A 23,027-nucleotide genomic window follows, 5' to 3' on the forward strand; every position below is an offset into this window, starting at 1 on the left:
CGGTGTACACGTCCATCTTCGTCCAAAGATTTTTTTGTGCTAAAAGGTCATTACCTAAACTTTCTATAGTGGGGTCAAACGTCCTGATTGGTCAAGTAGTTTTCGCGCCATGGCCGTTTAAAAAATGTCTCGATTTATGTGCCGCACCCTGTATACTATATATGCATTATATTTACTTATTAAACATGCTTTTATGCTGTCAAAATATATAAATATGCCTCAGTTTTATATGATATATACATTATATAAGTCTGAATAAACCACTATATATGTATACAGTTATAGATAAGAGATATGCATAAAACAAGAGCATATAATAACTATAATATATCTTATATAGTCTTTTACACACACACACACACACACACACACATAATAACCCAAAGACAAACCAAGTTTTTATCTTAATCTTAAACTAAACATGTAACCAAAAAATATATAAAATTGTGAAGCATTTGTGAATTAATATATTTATAGCCTCTATTGTTTAATTTCTTATTGTCTCAGTGTTAATCTATAAATGTTTACAATGTCTGTTATGCGATGACTCACACTCTAGAGTGGTTTCCTCACTCAAACTTATTGATCCGTTCCATATACTCTACTCTCTCATTGGTTGCAATTGTTTCTTCACGCTTTCTCATTGGTTCAGTCTTTGGAGCCTTTGAGAGGCTTTCTTATCTTCTTATTAGAGTATACTATATACATAGATAGATATGTATGAATATATTTATCCTATTCCCCTTTCTCTTAACTCTTCCCATTCTCTTTTTTATGTCTCTCTATATTACTTCTCTGTGGTACGAATGAGTGAGTTGTTGACTCCAACTCTCTCTCTCTCTCTCTCTCTCTCTCTCTCTCTCTCTCTCTCTCTCTCTCCATCCTACACACAGTAGTGCACCTCCTTACACTCTGTATTGTATGTATGTATGTAGCACCACCAGTATTCTTCAGTCAGTCAGTCAGACAACCAAGAACCAGATTATGAAGTGAGAAAACCACAAAAAAAAACAATCCCTAAAAATGGGAAACATGTTTCAGCCGGGCTAAAGTGTGTTTCTAAGCTCTTAAAGCTAAAAAAAAGTAGTGAAAAATAAATTTAAAGTTGATAAAATGTTCAGAATCAAAATGACTTATTGTTGTTCTTCATTAAGCAAAATTGAGGCATGACTCACCGAAGAAGTCGAAGTCGGCACCAGCAGGTTTTTGAAACCGCTTTCGTGACCAGCGCCGGCTCCAGCGTTGAGGATCTGGACCAGGTGGACCGTATAGCCAACCATCCGCTCTTGCAGAACCGTGGCTCCATCCGTCTGCTACCCAAATCACGGTCAGCCATGGGCGGCTCGGTTGACCGTGGCGCTTCAGCATTTCTAGCTGCCGCAGCGTCCTCGGCGGATGTCAGCGATTATAGTCCGGTTAATATGCGCATGTCAAGGTCGACAACATTGCATTTGACAACAGCAACGGGTAATCAACAAAGCAGAGGTCAAACTGTGGCTGTAACGTCCAACAGGACAACACCAAGTAGTGAACATTGGTCATGGCGGCCTAGATCGGCGCTGACAAGAATTATGCGGATTACAAAGCCGCGAAGCTGTGATAATATCCTTGAAGAATCTCGTCGACGGCAGCAGCAGGGATCTGTTCAGTTTAGCACCCCACCCCCTCCTGGTTATTCAGATGGTGGGGCGCCCAGCACTGAAGGAATATCGTTAGCGCCGTCATCTTCATGTGCCACAACCCCGCCAGTCTCAACCTGGCGGCAGATACCGATTTCACGGTCCACCAACAACATATTGTCAGTAAAAACTCCGCCGCCACAGTCAGATGGCATTAACGTGCGGCGGGATTCAAGTTTATTTGTGCCAAAGTCATTTTCTAATGATAATTTGTTATCAGAGAGTGATAATTATAAACGAGGCTTTAGGTAAATGTGTCAAATATAATAATTATGATTATTTCTAATTTTGTGTAATTAACAGCATCAATTTTGTCCAATTTTGTATTATAGTGGCGCAACAAACCTTTGACAATTTCTTTTTTTAAAACAAGGATGAAAACGTCAACATTTATAAAAGCTAATCTCGAAAAATAAAAAAAACAGTAAATTATTAAAAAAAACTGCATTAAATGATTAACACGTTTTTAGAGTTGCAATGTTTTTTTTTATTTTATGTCTAATTGTTCCAGAAACATCACACCAAGTTTAAAATCGATAGGACAATTTTAACATTCCTTAATTAACTAAAGAAGCAATCCGAAACGTACAAACATACAGTCCCTATTTATAGAAAAGAACAGTGAAATTATTAATATATTAATAAAAACTAATTTTGGTTTCTTTTTATCAAAAAGTTTAATTTATGTTTGTTTAGATATAATGTCCGTCAAAAAGAAGGGGCGTTATTAAAGATAGTTAGTGACATATCTATGCTGCATTGGTCTATTTATTTATTATATGCACTTCTAAAAATATTTAGTTTTTAATATACCTATGTACATAAATGTACAATAGCATATAAATTTATTGCATAATATCAAAATTTGTTTCATGGATATTGAAACCATAAAAATTACCAATAACAATAAAACTTGATATCTAATATTTTATTTCTTTTCATGGTTAGAAACTATAGTTATGGCTTGAATTAAAAATAAAATGAAAAGAAACTGTATGTACATTATTTGAAAAGACTGCCCTAAACATAATACGCTTTATAATTTCAAATAAAATTAAAATTTGAGATCTAAACTTTCAGATTTCTCATTTGATACATTGTCGTACTTCGTTGAACTTTTGATTTTGTAAATTATGAGGTGTAAAGACTTCAATTTAAATTTCTTTTTTATTTAAAATCATATTTTAATTTTAATTGAAAGTTAGGACATCGCTATACTTTAAAAACTTTGTAATATATGTTATATGCTTTATAAAATAAAATAGCTATAAACCTTCTTTGGACCTAGTTGAGTGTGTTACCATTGGTACAGTTGTTTACGAGATCTTTCGAGACATGCACTCACACACAAAAATACATCTTTAAATTAAACATTAACTATAAACTAAGCCTCTAGAGGTCTCTAGGACATTTGAATTCGATTCCACATTTTTTTAGTCTCAAAAAGCATGTATATGAATATGATTATGTAGAACAAATGCAAAATTTCATAGATTTTTACATTCTTGCTCTTAACAAGGATGATTACTTCCTATAGAACTGAAGCTGTTTTAAATTATAAGCAAATTTAGGTCAACCATTGAGAACAAAGAATGATAATAAAATATTACTATGTATAAAAAAAGAAAACACGAAAGAGAGTGAAAGTTGGATTTTTATTATTTTAATCGTATTTGCTCATTACATCCCATTTAAAACAAATTCATCAAAGTTATTCATCTTGAGGGGTTTGTAATAAAAAATGGACCACCCCTGCATTACAGACAGAAGGACATACAGACAGGAAAGTTTATTTGTAGTTTGGTTGTGAAAAATAATAAATGTCTACCTAGTATTACAAGAAATTGCAGTCTAGAAAAAATTTAATGAGTTTAATCTAAAATATTGTTATCTTGTTATTGTTGCGCTACACTATTACTTTATAGACCTTGTTTAGAATACATTTATTTGACACCCAAACTTGTCTTAGTGGTAGATGGCTAAATTCAGTTTCAAGTCCAGCCTCGCAATATCATAATAACAGAACAACAAATACTTGCTCAGTTACTATTCACAGGTATTTCACATTTATAAAACCTAACAACATGATTTACTTTAGCGTGTCTTTAATATCTTAATATAAATAGGAAGTAAGGTTTTTTGGACTGAACCAATAAAGTTCTTCATTTTATGGAACCTTCTGATATTCTCGGGGGGTGGGGAGGGGAGGGCTATTTAGATTTAATTTTTGGGATGGTTAGGCTATTTTTCTGTACACCATATTTGAGCAACTGTTGGATTCTCGGAATGTAGTAATGAATTTGAAAAAAAACATAAACACATAAATTTGTAGCTATTTCAAATCACAAACAAAAATAATTATTTGATTATCATAAAATCTTAAAGTTATTAATTAATTATGCAAACATTTCTAACTTATTATAAATTTAGGTGTGCAGAAACGACACCTGGCTCAAGCGTAGTCCATATAGAACCCTCCAAACCTGGATATCCAGGTAGCTGGCATTACCAACAGATCACCAGTCAAACAGCCAGACCTGATCATGACAGCTCACTAGCCACTGCTAGAGGTCATTCTGTGTCGCCAGCTGGCAGAGGTCACATGATTGCGTCACCAGCTAGTAGAAGTCACGTGATCATATCACCAGCTGGTAGCAGAGGTCACATGACTCCAAAATCTCCGGCCACTAAAGTTAACATTTCCTCCAGCTGTGAAATACTCAATAATTCAAGGTATTAAATCTTGTTGTAGCCACTCTACTTGTATATTATGTCGACCGGTTTGTTAGTCTTTCATCAAACATTTTTCAATAACTAGTGCAATAATATTGGAATGTACAAAAAGAAAAAATGAGATTATATTCCAAATTGTATTTTAAAAATTCCGTAGAAATTTAGGAGAGAATATTTAGAATTCCTGAATCATATTCATGAATAGGTTTTCTTATCAACCTTTCTCAAAAGAAAAAAATAAACAAAAAAAGCTAAATAATAAGTAAAATATTAAACAGTAAAATTCTTGCTTATCTTTCTATCTATTAAATCTGAGTACTTACTCAAGAAAAGCCTTATAATTAACTTGAAGTAAATATTTTAGGAAGTACTTTTGTCCTTAAAATCTTTATTTAGTTTTCCTTTTAAAGAATATTATTATTGGAAGGGTATGAAATGTTATTTAGGAAGGATATGTATTTTACAAATTGTTTCAGATCTCGTGAAGAGTCTCCCGTGATAGAGCTGGAAAAGTATGATGAATCTCCCGGTGCCAATATTAGGCGGGGCTTTGATCTCGCCAAGTCAAAGCAGGACAAAGCTTCCCCGCCTCCAGAATTTTGCAGTGATCAGGTTGATCAAACTGAACCAGAACTTCACTCCAAACCGTCCTCTGCTAGTTCTCATAAAAGTGTCATTCAACTCAAGAATTTATTTTTAAATGCGACAGAAAACGAAACTGTGGAATCGCCACGTTTTCCCCGCTGTTCTGAATTAAGCGGCAGCCAGCAGACAAACTACAGCTCAGACAGCGCGCCGGGCAGTCGAGAAATGAGTCCGTTTCCGGTTGCTAAAAAGCTGAGTGGAATCGGCGTGCACCACCACGAACACCCAATCCAAAAGTCAGATCAACTGTTCCGAGTGAATATACCAACCCCACCAGGAACTGCGCCGGCACAGAAACGGATAATATCTATACACCGGGACGGCTCCTCATATCAGTACTCACCGCGGATTGGCTCTGATACTAATGTCTTCCGTCTGTCTGAGCTGCGGCAGAGCAGCAGCGCTGAAAGTACGCCGCAAAGAACAGCGGCAGGTCCGAGATTCCGAAATCGGCGTCGGGGTGGTCTTGAAATTGGCGGTGGCGGCGGAAAATTCAAAGGTTCGCGGTTTGGCAGCTCAACTTCTTCGTCCTGTATTTCCAGTTGGGAATCCATCCATAGTTCTACTAGCAGCCAAGGGTAAGATAGTTCTATATTGTATTTCTAAACGATTTTTTTTTCAATTTTGGTCTGTTTGATATGCATTTGAAAGCAGAACAAAAGGTTTTGATCGATATGAAATTATTTTATAATATCATTTGCCATGGAAAAATCTGTAATTCTATTACTTTTACTAACAAAAGTTTTATAAAATTATTTATCAGGTCTTTAAAGGGCATCTACTTAAAAGCTACTATCTAAGCTACCAAACAAATTTAATCAATATTCATTTATGTTTTTTTTATGATCTTCGCTCTTTATGGATGTTATTCTACTTGTCTTTAGAAAACATTGATAGATAGAAACTTAAAAGTAATTCTATAAATTTGAAAGATCCGTCCAAAAATATGTTTTTGTTCATGCTTTTCAAAAGGATTCTTTGTTTATTAAACAAAGGAAGATCTCTTAAGATGAGCTCGTATGAGTGTTTGAGTACATATGATACATGGATAATACATATATGATTATAATATAATTATGTGTTTAACTAAAGAATTTACATATTTAAGCTAAACAGTTTTGAGCTATATTTTTGGATTAAAGCATACAAGTAAGGTTCAGAAACTAATGTAGACAAAACCAATAATTATACAAGTTCTAAATTTCATTAAATGGAAAGCCTAATGGTCTGTCTTTCCCACCACAAAAAAAAAACTAGAAACATGTTCATTGAATGAAATCTTTGCTCCTTGAAAAGGACGGAAATGACTAATATTTGATTATTATTCATTTTATTTTAACCCATGAATAAGCTTATATACATAATTTATAATACATTCATTTTTACTAAATTAGGAACTAGGATATTTTAGTTTTATAATCTCAAATTTTAATTTGACAAATTTTGATTAATTTTCTGTTAATGAAAAGATATTAAAAATGTTTCAACAAATTTTTCTAAAACCCAACAAGGCGCAATGTAAAACTTTCCTAAAAGCACAACTCACTTTATATAGCCATTAAAGGGACTGTAAAAGAAATTCAGACAGATAGAGTGCCTACTGATTTGAATATTTCATATTAATTGATATTTAATTCCTCAAAAAAACGTAAGAAAAAGATAGTTTTTAAAGATCGAACTAGTAGAATTAGCTTTTATAAGTGGTATTTTAGTAGATTTATTTGGGGTAGGCAAAATAAATTTTACTTTTGGTGTATATTATACAAGGGGGCATATACGTTAATTTTATTTATCAATACTGAATTTCTTTTAATAATACTTCATGTTGTTTTTGAAAATTCATTATGAAAATAGATACTACGACACTGCTAGGTTGAACCGTCCAAGCAATAAAATTTAATACAGGACCCAATAATCTTATGACAACTTGTTCATAAAAATTAAAAATTGTCTCTTCCCTTTATTGGTCTTGTAAAAAATGCAAAAGTTGCATATAATAGACAAACTCCGCTTAAATTGAGAATAATCCACCTAAAGCCCACATCATGTTGGCCAAGACAGAATCCATTATTGTGGACAACACTCAAAGTTTTTGCCAGCTTTTACACATAATTTCATCCGTACACAAACAAATGATCTTCTAGCACACAGGGGTGTGCATGCACACTTGTATTTCTATCAAACAGGGGTATTCACACTTGTATCTTTATTACACAGGGGTGTGCACACTTGTATCTCTATCACACAGGGGTGTGCACACTTGTATTTCTATCACACAGGGGTGTTTACACTTGTATTTCTATCACACAGGGGTGTTCACACTTGTATTTCTATCACACAGGGGTGTTCACACTTGTATTTCTATTACACAGGGGTGTTCACACTTGTATTTCTATCACACAGGGGTGTTCACACTTGTATTTCTATTACACAGGGGTGTGTACACTTGTATCTATTACACAGGGGTGTTCACACTTGTATTTCTATCACACAGGGGTGTTCACACTTGTATTTCTATTACACAGGGGTGTGTACACTTGTATTTCTATTACACAGGGGTGTGCACACTTGTATTTCTATTACACAGGGGTGTGCACACTTGTATTTCTATTACACAGGGGTGTGCACACTTGTATTTCTATCACACAGGGGTGTGCACACTTGTATTTCTATTACACAGAGGCGTGCACACTTGTATTTCTAACACACAGGGGTGTGCAATAAGATATATAAGTTTTTCGAAATTTTAATGTTAGGGGGAGATTTGAAATCTGCACCAAATTTTAAGGATTTTTTATAAAATTCATTTTTTGTATAATTCTTTATCTAAAAGCGGAAATGCATTTTAAGTTAATTAATTTTGACCAATAGGATGGTGGATTTTAAACTACCTGCGCTCTAATTGGATGAATGATGTACGCCATCCAATCAGAGCGCAGATTTTTTAAATCCACCAATCACAGATGCCAAAATTAATTAACTTTAATTGCATTTCCGCTTTTAGATACAGAATTATAGAAAAAACGAATTTTATAAAAAAAATCCTCAAAATTTGATGCAGATTTCAAATCTCCCCCTAACTTTAAAATTCCGGAAAACTTATATATCATAGTGTGCAGCATGCCCCCTTGTGTTTTTCTTAAATACTATTTGTACTATTTTCTGAAATTCTAATCGATTCTTTTATCCAAAGTAATATTTTAGTTTGCATTAATGTGTGCCTAAAACTGCATCCCTCTTAGATACCAAACAAAAACTGTACACACAAAACACGCTTGCTAAATTAAAAGTCGTCCAAATTATTAAATTTACTGAAAATTCCTTTTTTAATTTCATGTTATACAGTTTACTGTTCTATACATTTTTAGTTTGGTTTAAAAATATTGTGCAAGAGTTAAAATAAAGGAAATTCTAAATATAAATATACTCTCTGTAGTATTAAGATATAAGAATACTGTAATTGAGCTTCTGAAATTATTTTCTTCTGCCATGAAATATTCTCTCTTTGTTTCTAGAAAGATAATTGAATTTTGTAAGATAGGAAAATAAGTTAATTATAATTAATTATTATATTTTAAATATTATAAAAAGTAGATTAGGATAGAATTTTGCCAACACGTATTACACTAATTTATTAAATAGCCTTTATATGCTTTAATCAGTAATTGAAAAAAAAATCAGGAAACTTGAAGAAAAATAATTATTAAGAAATTTTTGTTAATTTCGTCAACTGTCTCACAATATTTGTTGCTGTTGTTGTAATATTATTGTAGAACCACTTGATACTAATGGTTCTGTATTTTGTAAACCCATTGACGTTAATGGTTTTGTATTTCCTACCATATTGGTAATATTATTTCCTATACTTGAGAAAATTAAGCGTTTTGTTGTTCTACACTGTGCTTGCAGGGAGGAAGGGAGGGGACAATGATCTAAAATTCATATTTCTGACAGTCTTGGATTTTGGGTACAAGAACACATGCAACTTTTATTATTTTGGCAAAGAAGTTGTATCAACTTTTTTGCTTTTTATTTAAGATAGCTAGCCGGTTCTTTCAGTAAGTAGTAGATGTAAAATTTTTCATAGAATTCAGATATGCAATCGGTTTTTTTGTAGACCTCTTATTTTTTAAGTAATTTAAGTTTTTTAAAAAAATAATTAAGTCGGTTTTAAGGTACTAAAACGCAACAAAATAAAAGAAGAAAATAGCCATTATGAACAAAAATAGTAAGATCTTTAATTTGACACCTTACTTTTAAAATTCTGTTGAGTAATTGTTGAAAAAATCTATTTTTTTAACCTCGGTTTAATCAAAACATTAAACCTAAATATTTTCTCATACAGACATAAAAAATATGGGTTCATATATACCATTAGAATGAGAAAAATAATATGAATCCATTGTAAGCAAAATTGAAAAAGTTTAAAAAAATTGTAATAAAAAATAGAAAAAATAAAAAGTTTATTTTAAGAATTGTAACTACTAAACTAGCCAATCACAAATTGCAAAAATTGACGAATCGGGAAGCTTGCCCTATAAAATTAACCTATAGAATTGCCAGAAAAAAAGGAGAACGTTCATACAATATATACAATAGATACTACAATAAATATAGTGATATTAAAGAACATGTAAAGAATGAAAAATTATGAACAAATATGCATCAGTCTGTTTATAAACTTCAAAACAATGCAGTTAAAAATACATTATTGTTTCTTGTGTTTAAAAAATATCTGCTACATTGCATTGTCTTTTGTTTAGGTTTGGTTCAGGTTTAGTTCAAGCTAACCCTTTAAAGCCGAAAATTATGATTCTTAAAATAAACTTATTTTTTTATTATAGTTTTATAAAACTTTTTCAATTTTGCTTAGAATAGATTCGTAATATTTTTCTGATTCTAAAGGTATTTATGAACCCATGTTTTTTATGTCTGTTTGAGAAAATATTTAGGTCTAAAGTTTTGATTAAACCGAGGTTAAAAAAATAGATTTTTTCAACAATTACTCAACAGAATTTTAAAAGTAAGGTGTCAAATTAAAGATCTTACTATTTTTGTTCATACTGGCCATTTTCTTCTTTTATTTTGTTGCGTTTTAGTACCTTAAAACCGACTTAATTATTTTTTTAAAAAACTTAAATTACTTTTAAAATAAGAGGTCTACAAAAAAACCGATTGCATATCTGAATTCTATGAAAAATTTAACATCTACTACTTACTGAAAGAACCGGCTAGCTATCTTAAATAAAAAGCAAAAAAGTTGATACAACTTCTTTCAAAGACTTTGGGTACCAGCGCAAATAATGCCGCTAAACAATTATTCCCAAAGCAGACAACTCTTACTGAACAAACCAATACAAATACTAGCAGACCATTTGAAAAAAATTCAAAACAACTTTGTTTTGGTTTCTAAAAAAATAGTTTTCTTCTAAGAATGGGTGGGATAAACCAGAAATTCTAATGTGATACTTCTGTAACTATCCATTCTAATCACCCCCTTGTCAAACATGAAAACAAACCCCAATTTAGTGAGAAACTGCCAGTACTAAGGTATACCTTTTATGATAAATTACAGACTATTCACAGTAAAATAAGACAGGATAACCTAATGTTAAATACTTTTTGTTTATTGTTTAATAATTTCTTATTATACAAACATAACATTGTCCCCTCCCTTACTCCCTGCTGTGCTTGTGTCTGGGCTAACCAAGATTTATCATTTTTTTCTGCCTTCAACTTTGTCTTATTTTTTTTTTTTAAGGAATTTAAATTTAATACTTAATATAAAAACAGGAACCTATATTTTAATTTAGGAAAGGAATTATTTTTCTCGTATTCAATCGAATCCGGTGGATAGGAACCGGTTCTCATCCATACGAAAAAACTATGTCTAGCATCATATTATATCTAGCTTTCTACGAACATAAAAATGTACAATCATAAGATTAAAACCAGTTTTTTAGCCCCTAGGTGCCGTAGGCACGGGCTAAAAAAATTGTACATTCTATATCCGCGGAAAGCCGTTTATAATACGATGCGAGAAATAACTATTCTCGTATTCATTCGAATCCGGTGGATAGGAACCGGTTCTCATCCATACGAAAAAAACTATGTCTAGAATCGTATTATATCCAGTTTTCTACGAATATAGAAATGTACAATCATAAGATTAAAACTATTTTTTTAGCTGGTGCCTTCGGCACCGCGGGGCTAAAAAAACTAGTTTTAATCTTATAATTGTACATTCTATATCCGCGGAAAGCCGTTTATAATACGATACGAGAAATAACTATTCTTTGATTTTGATTACCTAATGTGAATGATATAAATAATGTTCTGTGAAAAAAAAAACTGTAAAAAATAGAATTAGAAGATATAAAAATCTGTCCCTTAATCTGAACGCTGTCAAAATTTGTATTATCCAAATCATGCTGTCACTGAGGGTCAGCATTGGAAACTAAATTCAAATATGATGCTGAATTTTATATTTGAATATTTTGCTTCTTTCTCATTATGGCGTCATAGGGTTCTTTTTTATGATTCCAATAAAATGCTAAAATTGTTGCAAGTATTCTAAAAATAGAAAATTGAGCACCATGACTAAACCTGAAATAAACATGTTGTAGTACAGAAACTGATAAACAAAATGCAATTTTGCAGTAAAAATGTGCATTGTGTGTGTGTGTGTGTGTGTGTGTGGTTTTGTATCAGCCTTTTGACAGTAACAAATAGTCACAGAATTGCTGAATGCCTATAATATTTTTACCACCAGAAGCAAAGCAATTATAAAATTTAATTTCACTGTATTAATTTATTACTTTCTTTTCAAGTGTTCATCCTTGTTTACATTAAAATAAAATTATATGGCCAATATTTACCATTACTTACCCTGTCAGACTCTAAAGCTGTTTTTTTTTTCGATAGAGACAATAGACTAACATAAGTCAGTCGTTGACAACTAATTAATGCTCTGTAGCCGACAAAAACTATAAAAAAGGTAATGTTGAAACAAATATTTAATATTTTGCAGTGAATTAGCACGAGAGAAAAAAATACACGGAGAGTCTTTCTTTGCATTTTTGTACCTAAAAACTTTATTTGGAGTGTAGCTTTTCATCAATTTATTTATTTTGCTTGTTCATTCTTAGAGATTAAAGAATTACTATCCAAATATTTATCATATTTATATAATATTTGTTTTAGAATGAGGTATAAAAATGAATTGCATATTTTGATGGTGAGACTGCGGGTTTAATACCTTAGGCCAATATTTAGTCAAATATAACTTTTCTTTCATGTAAACCTATGGCATGTTCATACAATATAACCAATAAATAACACACTTGCCACAAACAGCTTCAAATACAACATGATTGAAGAAAAAATATAGTTGGTAGTCCTATAGACAAATGTCAGCAAATTACTCTAAATGTAGTGTTAGTATTTGTCATTTTATACTTAACTTTGGTTGGACGTTCAAACAATTGATTTTTGGATTTTGATATTAGAAAGAATTACTTAAATGAAATTATTTTCTTTGGAAGACAACATAAATAGACAATGCTATATATAAATAGAACTATTCTAGTTTTTGTGTCAACATTTTTTCACCTTTAGATGCTGTTAGCAAAGTGTTGATGGGGGAATTTAGCAAATTTTGTGTATTCACTGAAAAGTAGAAAAATGCTGAAATTTTGTTTTCTAAATTTTAACTAATACAAATCTAAAATTATTTTTTCTTCTATTTTAACAAATTTTGTTAATTTTATTATGTTTGTGAATGCATAGCATCTTTTAAAAAAATGTTACCACTATTCCTTGAAGCTGTCACTCTATAATTCCTTATCCATATTACTTGTAGACCTCTTCTTATTGTTTTTTGTGTTTCCAGAGCAATTGTTATTTTTTATGACTTTTTATCATTTTAATTTGACTGTTTATGGCTAATTTGTTTTCATCTGTGTATTTAAAGTCTAATTCGGTATTGTTTCTAAAGATACTAGAGTCTATTTTGAAAACTGTGATAATATTATGTTTATAATGTGTGAGATTGAGCTTGGCTAATCTGTGTTTAAAGATAGATAGGAGAAAACTTTTATAAAATCTTTCCTAATTCATCTGTTTGAAGTGTGGAAAGGTATGGTCCCAATATTACTAAATTTATTTTGAACGAAATAGCATATGCATTAATGGAGTAACGGATATTCATGGCCTTTTTATTTGAGAAGTAAAAATATTAATACTGATTTTCTGTCAAAAATGCTTTAAATTTTTAAAACTATTTTGCAGTTTTATTTGAAGTATATTAAAATATGGCTAAAATATAAGGGCGCTCTGTTTTATATTCTTTTAATAGTTTGGTTTAAATATTTCAAATTTTTGTTTGTTATAAAAGCTTCGCACCTGACACTATGGGGTTTTTCCCTAAGAGGGTTGGACAGGGGAAAGGAAAAATATCCTCATAGTTAAAAAAAAATTTGAATTTAGAAAGGTCACTTTTAGGGATAGTTGTTGTTCTCTAGGGGGAATAGACCCCACTATTCCTCTCTTTTATTACCAAATAGCTTAAAACCTGCCAGAAAAAATTAAATTTGTACCAGTAGAGTAAAGATTTTAAAGGTCATATAGCAACTCAAGTATATATACATATAGGATAAAACTAAAATTTTAAAATCTATAATTACTACAATCTGTTCCTTGTTTTAAAATCTGCCTTCATAATTTACACAAACTATGGATAATATAAAGTATGCAGAATATACCATACCCCTTTGAACAAATAAAAATCAAGCATATTAACAGATCAAAAATGTTACTATACGTAATTTGAAATTTTTACCACATATCATTATTACCAATGCTTCTTCATTACCAGGCTAAGTTAGTCTTTCCATAAAATAATCTGCTTAGTTACTTTTTGCTAAAATTAGTAAAGAAAATGCTTTTTAATCTAATAAATGGACCGATTTTTCTTTAATCATCATAAGTACACCAAAATAATCTTAATTTGGTATAAAAGTGATGTAGATTTATATTGAATTAGAAACAACCTAGAACATAGTTTACTATAAAACTTTACCGACGACGGATAAACCATTTTAAACATTTAGGCGTAGCATTATATAAAATTTTTGGAAATGCAGACACTCACACTTACATACTTACTTACAGAGTAACCACACACACACACAAATATCTATTCATTTCGAACTTACTTATGCAATAAAAGCCGGGGAGAATTTTATTCTAAGAGGGACAAAATAATAAGCAGGATTCGATAAAAAAAATGTGATAAATGGATAATTAACCGCACATATTAAAATTGAAAAATCTAACGAAAAATGAGTTAGTTCATATTACCCTTTAAAAAAAACTCGCCGTGTAATACTTTGTAGAGTAGCTTCGCTAGACAAATATTTGGGGAAAAATTAAACTTTTTTTTATCTACTATGATTAAATTTCACTTGGTCAAAAAATAATTTCGACTTTTCAATAGTTCTTATCTTGTCATTGAAAATTAGATTAAAATGCTGACTCACAGTTTTTGTTTTTCTAGTATTATTTTGTCAAAACTGAAGTATTTTTCAATAATTTCCCCTTTTTTCATTTGTTATAAAGAATGATTTTCGTAAAATTTGTTTAATAGTGCAGCTACTGCATAGATAGTATATGTCCACCTATTTTTTACTGTAATTTCGTCAGTAATATTTATAAAAAATGCATTTTTAAAGATGCTTTTTAAGATAGGAAGGCATCTGAAATTGATGTAAATATAGATTACCAAAACCATTAAGGATCTTAAAGCAATGAATAAAAACAGTAAAAAACAGATTTTGTTGCCTTTTTTATATTTTTATTGCCTTATTTTTTTGTGTGTGTAAGCTTTACTTATGGACACAATAGTCCTTGTTTTATTTTGTCTTGACTAGCATTAGAATTAAAGTATTCTTTTGAAGATTCTATTTGTGAATTTTAGAATACATAATATATGTACATTTAATATCTAGAATATAACACCTACCTAGGCTCTAATGCACAATATCTAATACATACATATTTTCAAAAATTCAAATGCACAAAGTATATTGTATTTATTGCTAAGAGAAAAGAAAATGTTAAAGTATTCACCCTTTTCTGGTTGGGGAGGGGGGTTTTGGCAGCTGCAAGCCTGTCTTACCTTATCTGCCAGGGGTTGGGAGGGGGTGGGGGGGGGGGGGTCTAAAAGCCTGTGATACCTTTAGCTGCTTACGGGGGAGGCTGTGCCAATTTAGTTAAATATTCTTGAGTAGTGGAAGATTTTCAAAAATTTGTGGCTAAGCCGCTGTGTTAAAACAGCTGCAGTTTATACACAATTTGTATTAAAAATATGAGCGGTCGGCTGTGCATTGTTATAAATAAACTGGTGAACGCGGCTGTGAATGCCAGTCTCTGCAAAGAAAGAGTAATAAATAAGTGAATATTGAATATATATTTACAATTCTCTCATTCTATATCTATATTGCTAGTATAGTACAAAGAAAAGGATAGAAAGCTCAGTGCAATTTCTAGAAAACAATACATTTTAACTTTTTGCCTCGTATTTGTATATTGGTTCATCCATACTTTAAAAGTTGAAATGTTTTTTTTTTTAAATGAACCTCTATAATTAATTAGGGCCTTTCCTTTTTAACCATTTTCCCGACTGTCATCATTTTCCTTCTCCTTGTCTGTTCCTTTTTTAATTTGATACAACGAATGAAAATTTTAAATTTTGTTAAGATTTTTATAAAACAAATCATTTATTTAAAAAGATTATGCAAAATTTTCTATCCAAAACTGCAAGTAAACATCCTTGAACTTTTTTCTTTCCTGTCTTCCAGACAATTATTTTTTCTTGTCTAAAGTAAATAAATTGTAAACAATTTTTGAATTCGAATCCTTGAAAGACAATTCGTTTGCTAAATATTATAACAAGGGGGACAGAAAAATAACAAAGTGTTTCCCCTAATAGATACCAATGCCATATACATATTTACTTTTTTAAATTTTCATAATCAAAAAATATTTTTTTTGATTGTTTTTTATTTTCAGGTACGGAAGTGAAGCAACCAGCACCTGTACAGTGGCTGCCAGCGGAGGGGACCGTTTAGGAGCTTCTTCCGGCGGCGAGGATTCAAATGCTGGCGGCAACGATCAACAGCCAAGGATGAAGCGGCTTCATAACCTAAATATTCTTTCTCCTATTTCTGACAAGTCAGCTGATCAAATATCTCCTTCTTCTGATAAAGATTCCAAAGATAGTGGGTCAACTGATAATAATGCTAATAATGTTACTGCTGCAGATGATGAGCTACTTGATAATAACTCAAAACAACAAATAAACAACAGCAATAGCAGTAATAATAAAAAGCAGACACGAAATTTGAACCTAAACCTCAACTTAACCCATCCAACACATCCTACAACTTGTGATAACCAGACAGTAGCTGCACTCAAGAACCTGAGAACTCCAGATATCCAGCAATACCTGAACGTACCCTGGGACATGCCAAAGTTGAAGAAAAAGTTGCAATATCGACGAACATTCTGTTTCGGTACAGGCAGTGAAAATTCCAGTCCTGATATTTCTCCGAAAAAGTCTAATACTTTGAAGACCCTTGACCTAAAACTTTTAAGTAAGGGTGGCAATAGTCAGGAAGCAAGTCCGCGAGGTAGCTCAGTCGAGCCAATGTCTATGTCTGGCAGCTACACAGAGACATTCATGAATGACTCGTCCCTTGTGCTGCCAAACAACGGTGACAATTCGCCAATCAGTAAAGATCCGCCCCCATTGGTTATGCGTCCTAAAAGATTTCCCAAGCAAAAGGGCCTGGAACTGTATTCTCGTTGTGAAGGATCAGATTCTGGGATTTCTATAAGTTCTCAGGAGATGAAAGAATTAATGGATGTTCCTTGGAGTATGCCAAAGCTGAAAAGAAACGCGTGGCTGCGCACCAAGCCCCGTGACGGCCTTGAACTTCCAATTCCTGGTAGAACAGCAGTAGATAACACTAAGAATAACGATTCTGATAATATTGAAGTTACTGCCGCATGTGATGAACATACCGCTAACAGTATTGAAAACATTAATTATTCTAACTGTGATACAACCCGAAATAATGATAATACTGATGCCAAAGATAACTCTAGTCATTATAACATACCTGTAAGTATTATAGACACAGTGGCCAACCCTCCGGATGATAGTCTGCCCTTCTCTATGCCTAAACTTGAGAGAAGGCTGAAGACACTAAGTAACAGTGGTGGTGTAATTATGAATCATTCCATACAGTTGATGGGTCCTACCTCCCGTGTACCTGAACTTGGGCTCCAGAGTGGCAGTGGCTACCAGCTGGAACATGCTGGCACCACACAACTGGACAGAGAACAGGATGAAATTATGGTCAATAATGCCAGTCTTCATTTAGGTATGAGCACTTTGGTTTAAAGAAAGTCGATCTTTAAAGTTATGTATTATAAAGGTTCCATTTCTAATAAGATATAGAGTAATAATTTTTAAGAGATTATGCACAACTATTGTTTTCTCGGTAATTATAAATTAATACATTTAATACGCCAAGAGAGAGAGAGAGAGAGAGAAATTTTATTTATAGAGACTGCTCTTCAAATTTTGATCATTCATTCTATTTGCCAGAGTCATAACTTTTTTTAACAAAACAATAATTTATTCTTAGAGAATGCTTTAAAATGTTTTGCACATATTAGGAAGATTATAGTCATTTTCGCACGTGTCTTTAACTCTCAATACAATTTAATAGATTTATTTTTGTAATTAAAGAGAGAACAACGTTTCTGTGATTTAATAAGTTGCTAAAACAAATGCCATATTTTTAAATTTTTTTTACAATTGAAGATAATCTAATTACCACTGAAAAACTTTGTTTACTTTTTATTAAATTTCTGACCATGTGAGACATTAAGTAACTTAATATAACTATTTTAAAATCTAAGCTATTCTATAATCAGGGTCCGACCGTCCGTCTGTACGTCCGTACGTCTGAAACGGATAGCTTTTTTCGTTAATTTAGGTATGTTAGAATTGTCCTATCGATTTCAAACTTTGCATGGTGATTCCTGTAGTAGTTTGGTACGATTTAGAAAGCGTAGCAACTCTATAATCATTTCTAGAATTTCCGTACGTCTATTTTAAACATTTTTTACTTTTTTTAACAACAAACTTTTATGGGATCTAATTATCCGATTGTTCTGATTTTTTGTATACAGATTCCTGGGACAGAAAAGTACAATATTATAAGCAAAGCAACTCTATAATCAAGTCCTAAAAATGTAAGTATGACCATAAACATTATCCTGTATCTACAAGTTTTTCAACAAATTTACTCACAATTTTGCTTTGACTCTTATACATTTTTATTCTGATTATTCAGTTCTGACACTATACAAGTGTTGATGTCCGTGTCACCTATCGTTTCAGAGCTTTGTTTTTATGGATGTTGTCATCTTTGTTTTCTAGTATTTTTAGAGCATTTAAATATTCAGTTGTTAGGTTTGGTCCGTTTTTCTGACTAAAATTAATCTTATAAAAAAACTGTGCTCGATTTGTCCTGAGTAAAATATTAAAGTTTGATGTTGTAATCCTTCACTCACATGTTTGCAATCTTTCTATCTGCACAATTTTATACAATACATGTTTGTTTATTGTGTTTATGCATTAGGATGGCGCAAAATAATATTTTGCACAGAATTTATCTTATTATTTAGGTAGACTGGTTCACAGACTATTTCTAAAGTTATAATTTTATTCTTCTCAATTTTTTCATACTATCTAAGAAATGGAGGAATGACTAATACAAGTTAGCAAAACTTTTGAAACAAACCCCTGATATTTTAACTCATTTACATTTTTCGAGATCCTAAGCTTTAGACATTATATGATTTATATATAGTCACAAAAAAATCTCTTAAACTAATGAAAATAATTTTCTATCAATTTCTTCAATGTATGTTCTATTCATTTTGATTGAATTAAAGTGTTTGATGGTGTCTAAGAGAGCTTACTGAATAAAATTGATTTTAATTAATTCAAATTCTTTCTTTGACAGTCTACTTTGAATACCAAAGTCAGTGTTTGTTTTCTTGAGTGTATACATAAAAATAAAACCTTGTTTTAAGCAAATTAAAACTTTGTATTTTCTCTCCAAGTGAATGTTGTTTTATTTTAAAGTACGATGTAGATATTACTTTATATTGCAATTATGAAAGTTATATGTTGTTATTCACCATTTTACTGGAATTGTATTGCAATATAAGGTTATTATTCATTTATTTTCTTTCTTAATAGGAATCAGTAAAACCCGACTTACAAAACCCCGTAATATACAGCTAGAGAAAGGCGTTTCTGGCTCAGTGTGAATTTATTTTAGGATATTTATGATTATATTTAAGGCCATGTAGTCATATTTTTGGCTTCACTCTCGACTTGACTTGATCCCAAATCTTTTCAAGATTATTCTTTGTTTGTGTGCAGGTGAGATTGAATGAAAAGTTAAATTGTTTAGGTGGCAAGTTTGATTGTAGTGTATCCCCGCGAGTAAGCACCTCAGAGACTCACCTCACCTCAATCTTCAACACGAAGCCTCCCCCCGGGCCTTCAAAACCCAAACCCTCCTCTCTGTCCCTCCCTATAGGGGGTGGGACGAAATCTGCCCCTAATCTACCGTTGTTCACTGCTGGTTCAGGTGTGCAGCCGCTAACGGCGGATAGCGTAAGCGGGGGTATACGCCGGCGGGCTGGTTTACCGCCTCTACCTCAACTGTCCTTTGGGTTTGGCACGGGGACAGATGTCGATGCTTCGCTACCTCTGGAAAGTCAAGGGTAAGTTTTATTAGTAGCTACGCCACTATATAAATAGTTCCTGTACGTCTCTCAGTCTAATATATAAATTGACGGATTCTACATATATCATTGAAATACATAAAATAATAATATTTTTTGGGGGGTTATCTTTTGTCAGATACAAAATTATCTAAAATAGCTTACTGCACCGTATTGCTACGTTTCAAACCGAAACTATTAAAAGTGTGGGTTTTAAATTTAATATTTTCCAAAAATTCACAAGTTTCTAACTTTTCGCATCCAAATTATCAGAATTGAAAATTTATATTTAAGCTGGAAAATTTACGCAGTAACTTAAACCTGAAAATAAATATGTATATTTAACTTGATGCAAAGTACAATGGTAGAATAGTTTTATATCAAGTTTATATTGATTAATATGTTCTTTTGATAACTACTGGGACCAACCAACATTCTTATTTAGACTTTTTTTTGGTCCTAATTATGTAGAGTTTTGAGTTGCACCTTTTTAAATACCTAGATATTTCTTATGGAATTATTAAAGCGCCTGGCTTGTAAATAGGATGTGCTATTTTGAAATTTTATTTCAGTTGGAAATATCATCGAAGTTATACGTGTGCTTATTATTATTTCTAGTAATAAATTCTATTCTATTTATTCTATGCAATTTTGGCCCAACACTTGAATATCTTTCAAATATTCTAGAAATTTTCAACAAAATTTTGAATAAATCCAGGTTTACTATGACTTGCAAATCATTGGAAAAAGGGGTTGCAGAGAAGAGGGTATGGTGAGCATAAACAGGAATGAAAGGGGACTTAAATAGTGATATATTTTCTGATTAAAGTAGATAGATTTACAGAATAAACAGTTGCAAAACAAATACATAAAAAATATTTCTTTAAAGGCATGCGGTCATTAAATATAGGCTTGTAGTCACTCCCCCGGCCCCCCCCCCCCCCCCCTAAGCCATCATTCCTAACAAAAGGAAAGTATTGAGATGGACGATAATATTGGAGGCAAATACATTTTTTCTGGTAAAATATCCTTCGGCGTATTATATATTTCAACATGGCTTCAAAACCGATTAATATAAGCTGGATTGGAACCGGTTCTAAGCCATATTAAAGAATCATGTATCGTATCATTGATTTAGACAACTTTTCACGGATATTAAAATGAAAATAAAAAATTTATACCAGTTTTGTTGACCCGAGGTATCAATTTTTTTTTTCATTTTACTAACCGCCTAAAGCAGTCTTTTATACTATGCAATAAATAATTATTCCTTTACTGGTTACACATGAGAATAGTTGATAGATATGTTTACGTTGTATACTTTGGATAGACTTACACATTTTATATCAATATAATAAAATTTTTATTTCATCCATTTATTTAAAATTATGAGGTTAAAATTTACTTTACTATGCCATTCTTGCCTCATTATGTCTTTAAAACATAATATCAACACAATTAATTTCAGAACCAAATGATTTTGTGACACTTATTATTATTAAAATTTGTTTGACTGCACGACTTTTTCTGAAAGTCCCATCGAACGTCTTTACTTTCTCACAGATTTCTAACCTAAGCGTTGTACATATTTAGGCTTCTATAAATTTATTACAAATGTATTTTTCAAAAAGTTTTCAATTCATCATATATCACCTTTTATGAATTTATTTCACATTTACTTTTGGCTCGGAGCCCTTGAAATAGGAATTTTATTTCGCTCTTATGATAATTTATTTCAAATTTTCAATTCAAGTTTTTGCACCAAACTTTTCTGCGCTCCAACAATTTATGTCAAATGTAAGAAAAAGAGTGTTCGTTTATTCTGAATAAATTTAATAGAATACCAGTTTTTTCTATCCAAAACCGTTTAACAGCTACAATTCAATACAATCTAGGACTTAATTAAAGAGTTCATTATGTGCAATACAAATCCTTATGATTAAGTCACTAACTTTTACCTATGAATAATTATTTGTGTTTTTGTAAGAACACTGGGAAATAGGAATATGGGGGAACAAGAAAGAGTTGGAAACGATAGGGAAATATGAAATAAAGACATTACTAAAATATTAAACCTTGTTGGGCTGGTATATTATATTTCTTATTCAAAATCATATTTTACAGATACATTACATACAAAAATATTTTTGAATCAAATGCATTTGTTAACTTTCGGCTATTAAAAAAATAATGCACATTAGTTGCTGTTAAGTCTTTAAAAATTTTAAGCATATAAAATTATTCCTTTATCAATGATAAAGATGTAATCTTAAAGGAATACCATTTCAAATATTCAATTTCTTCTTTGCTTTATATTTAAAACTAAAAAAACTTATTTAAATTCTAAAGTCTTTAATTCAAAAGATTTGTTGATCTAAGGGGGGGGGGGGTGGAGTTTTTACATTTAGGAAATGAAAATTCAGTATTAAATTTTGCCCTGGCATTTTGGGCTTGTTTTTATAGTTATCAACCTAATTCTTTTTGTAAACTCTCATGTATGATTGGATCTACCTGTAATACTTTGAAAATTGAATTTTGGGACTTTCCTTCTATGGGTTAGTGGTGCAAAAGATCCCCCCAAACACTAAAATTTTAAGTTATGAGCTTATTTTTTAAGATAACGAGCTGATTTTTTAAATTGAACCTCATATTACATTTTTGCACTTTATTTCTAGGGGCTTGTAAGCTCAAAACTTATAAATTTTGTATTTGGGAGGTTGTTTTACCCCAAAAGCCCCTAGAAATAAAGTGCAAAAATGTAATATGAGGTGGGTAATCAACTCATTTATGTAACAAAAGTTTCCATTTAAAAAATCTGATCGAAATCCTAAAAAATAAGCTCATAACTTAAAATTTTATAGTTTGGAGGGGTCTTTTGCTCCACTAACCCCTAGAAGAAAAGTCCAAATATTCAATTTTCAAAGTTTTACAGGTAGATCCAATCATATATGAGAGTTTACAAAAAGAATTAGGTTGATAACTATAAAAACAAGCCCAAAATGCCAGGGCAAAATTTGATACTGAATTTTCATTTCCTATAAGTGTACACACAAAAAATCATACATAAAATTTATATACTAGGGCGAAGCTAATATC

General features: G+C 31.5%; 1 protein-coding gene across 1 annotated transcript in view; it reads left to right on the top strand.

Moving 5' to 3' along the window:
• The first annotated feature begins 864 nt into the window (after positions 1 to 864).
• The window catches only part of LOC145311675 (uncharacterized), a 31,295-nt gene continuing 9,132 nt past the window's right edge, over positions 865 to 23,027 (top strand). Inside the window, exons 1-6 of the mRNA XM_080150639.1 lie at positions 865 to 1,927; positions 3,649 to 3,735; positions 4,110 to 4,412; positions 4,889 to 5,635; positions 16,128 to 17,503; positions 19,616 to 19,931. Coding sequence (XP_080006765.1) covers positions 1,167 to 1,927; positions 3,649 to 3,735; positions 4,110 to 4,412; positions 4,889 to 5,635; positions 16,128 to 17,503; positions 19,616 to 19,931 — 3,590 coding nt within the window. The 5' untranslated portion in view covers positions 865 to 1,166. The remainder of the gene's footprint in view (positions 1,928 to 3,648; positions 3,736 to 4,109; positions 4,413 to 4,888; positions 5,636 to 16,127; positions 17,504 to 19,615; positions 19,932 to 23,027) is intronic.

The sequence above is a fragment of the Acartia tonsa genome, chromosome 2, assembly GCF_053477335.1.
Source record: "Acartia tonsa isolate MP-2025a chromosome 2, ASM5347733v1, whole genome shotgun sequence".
Taxonomy (NCBI): Eukaryota; Metazoa; Arthropoda; class Copepoda; order Calanoida; family Acartiidae; genus Acartia; species Acartia tonsa.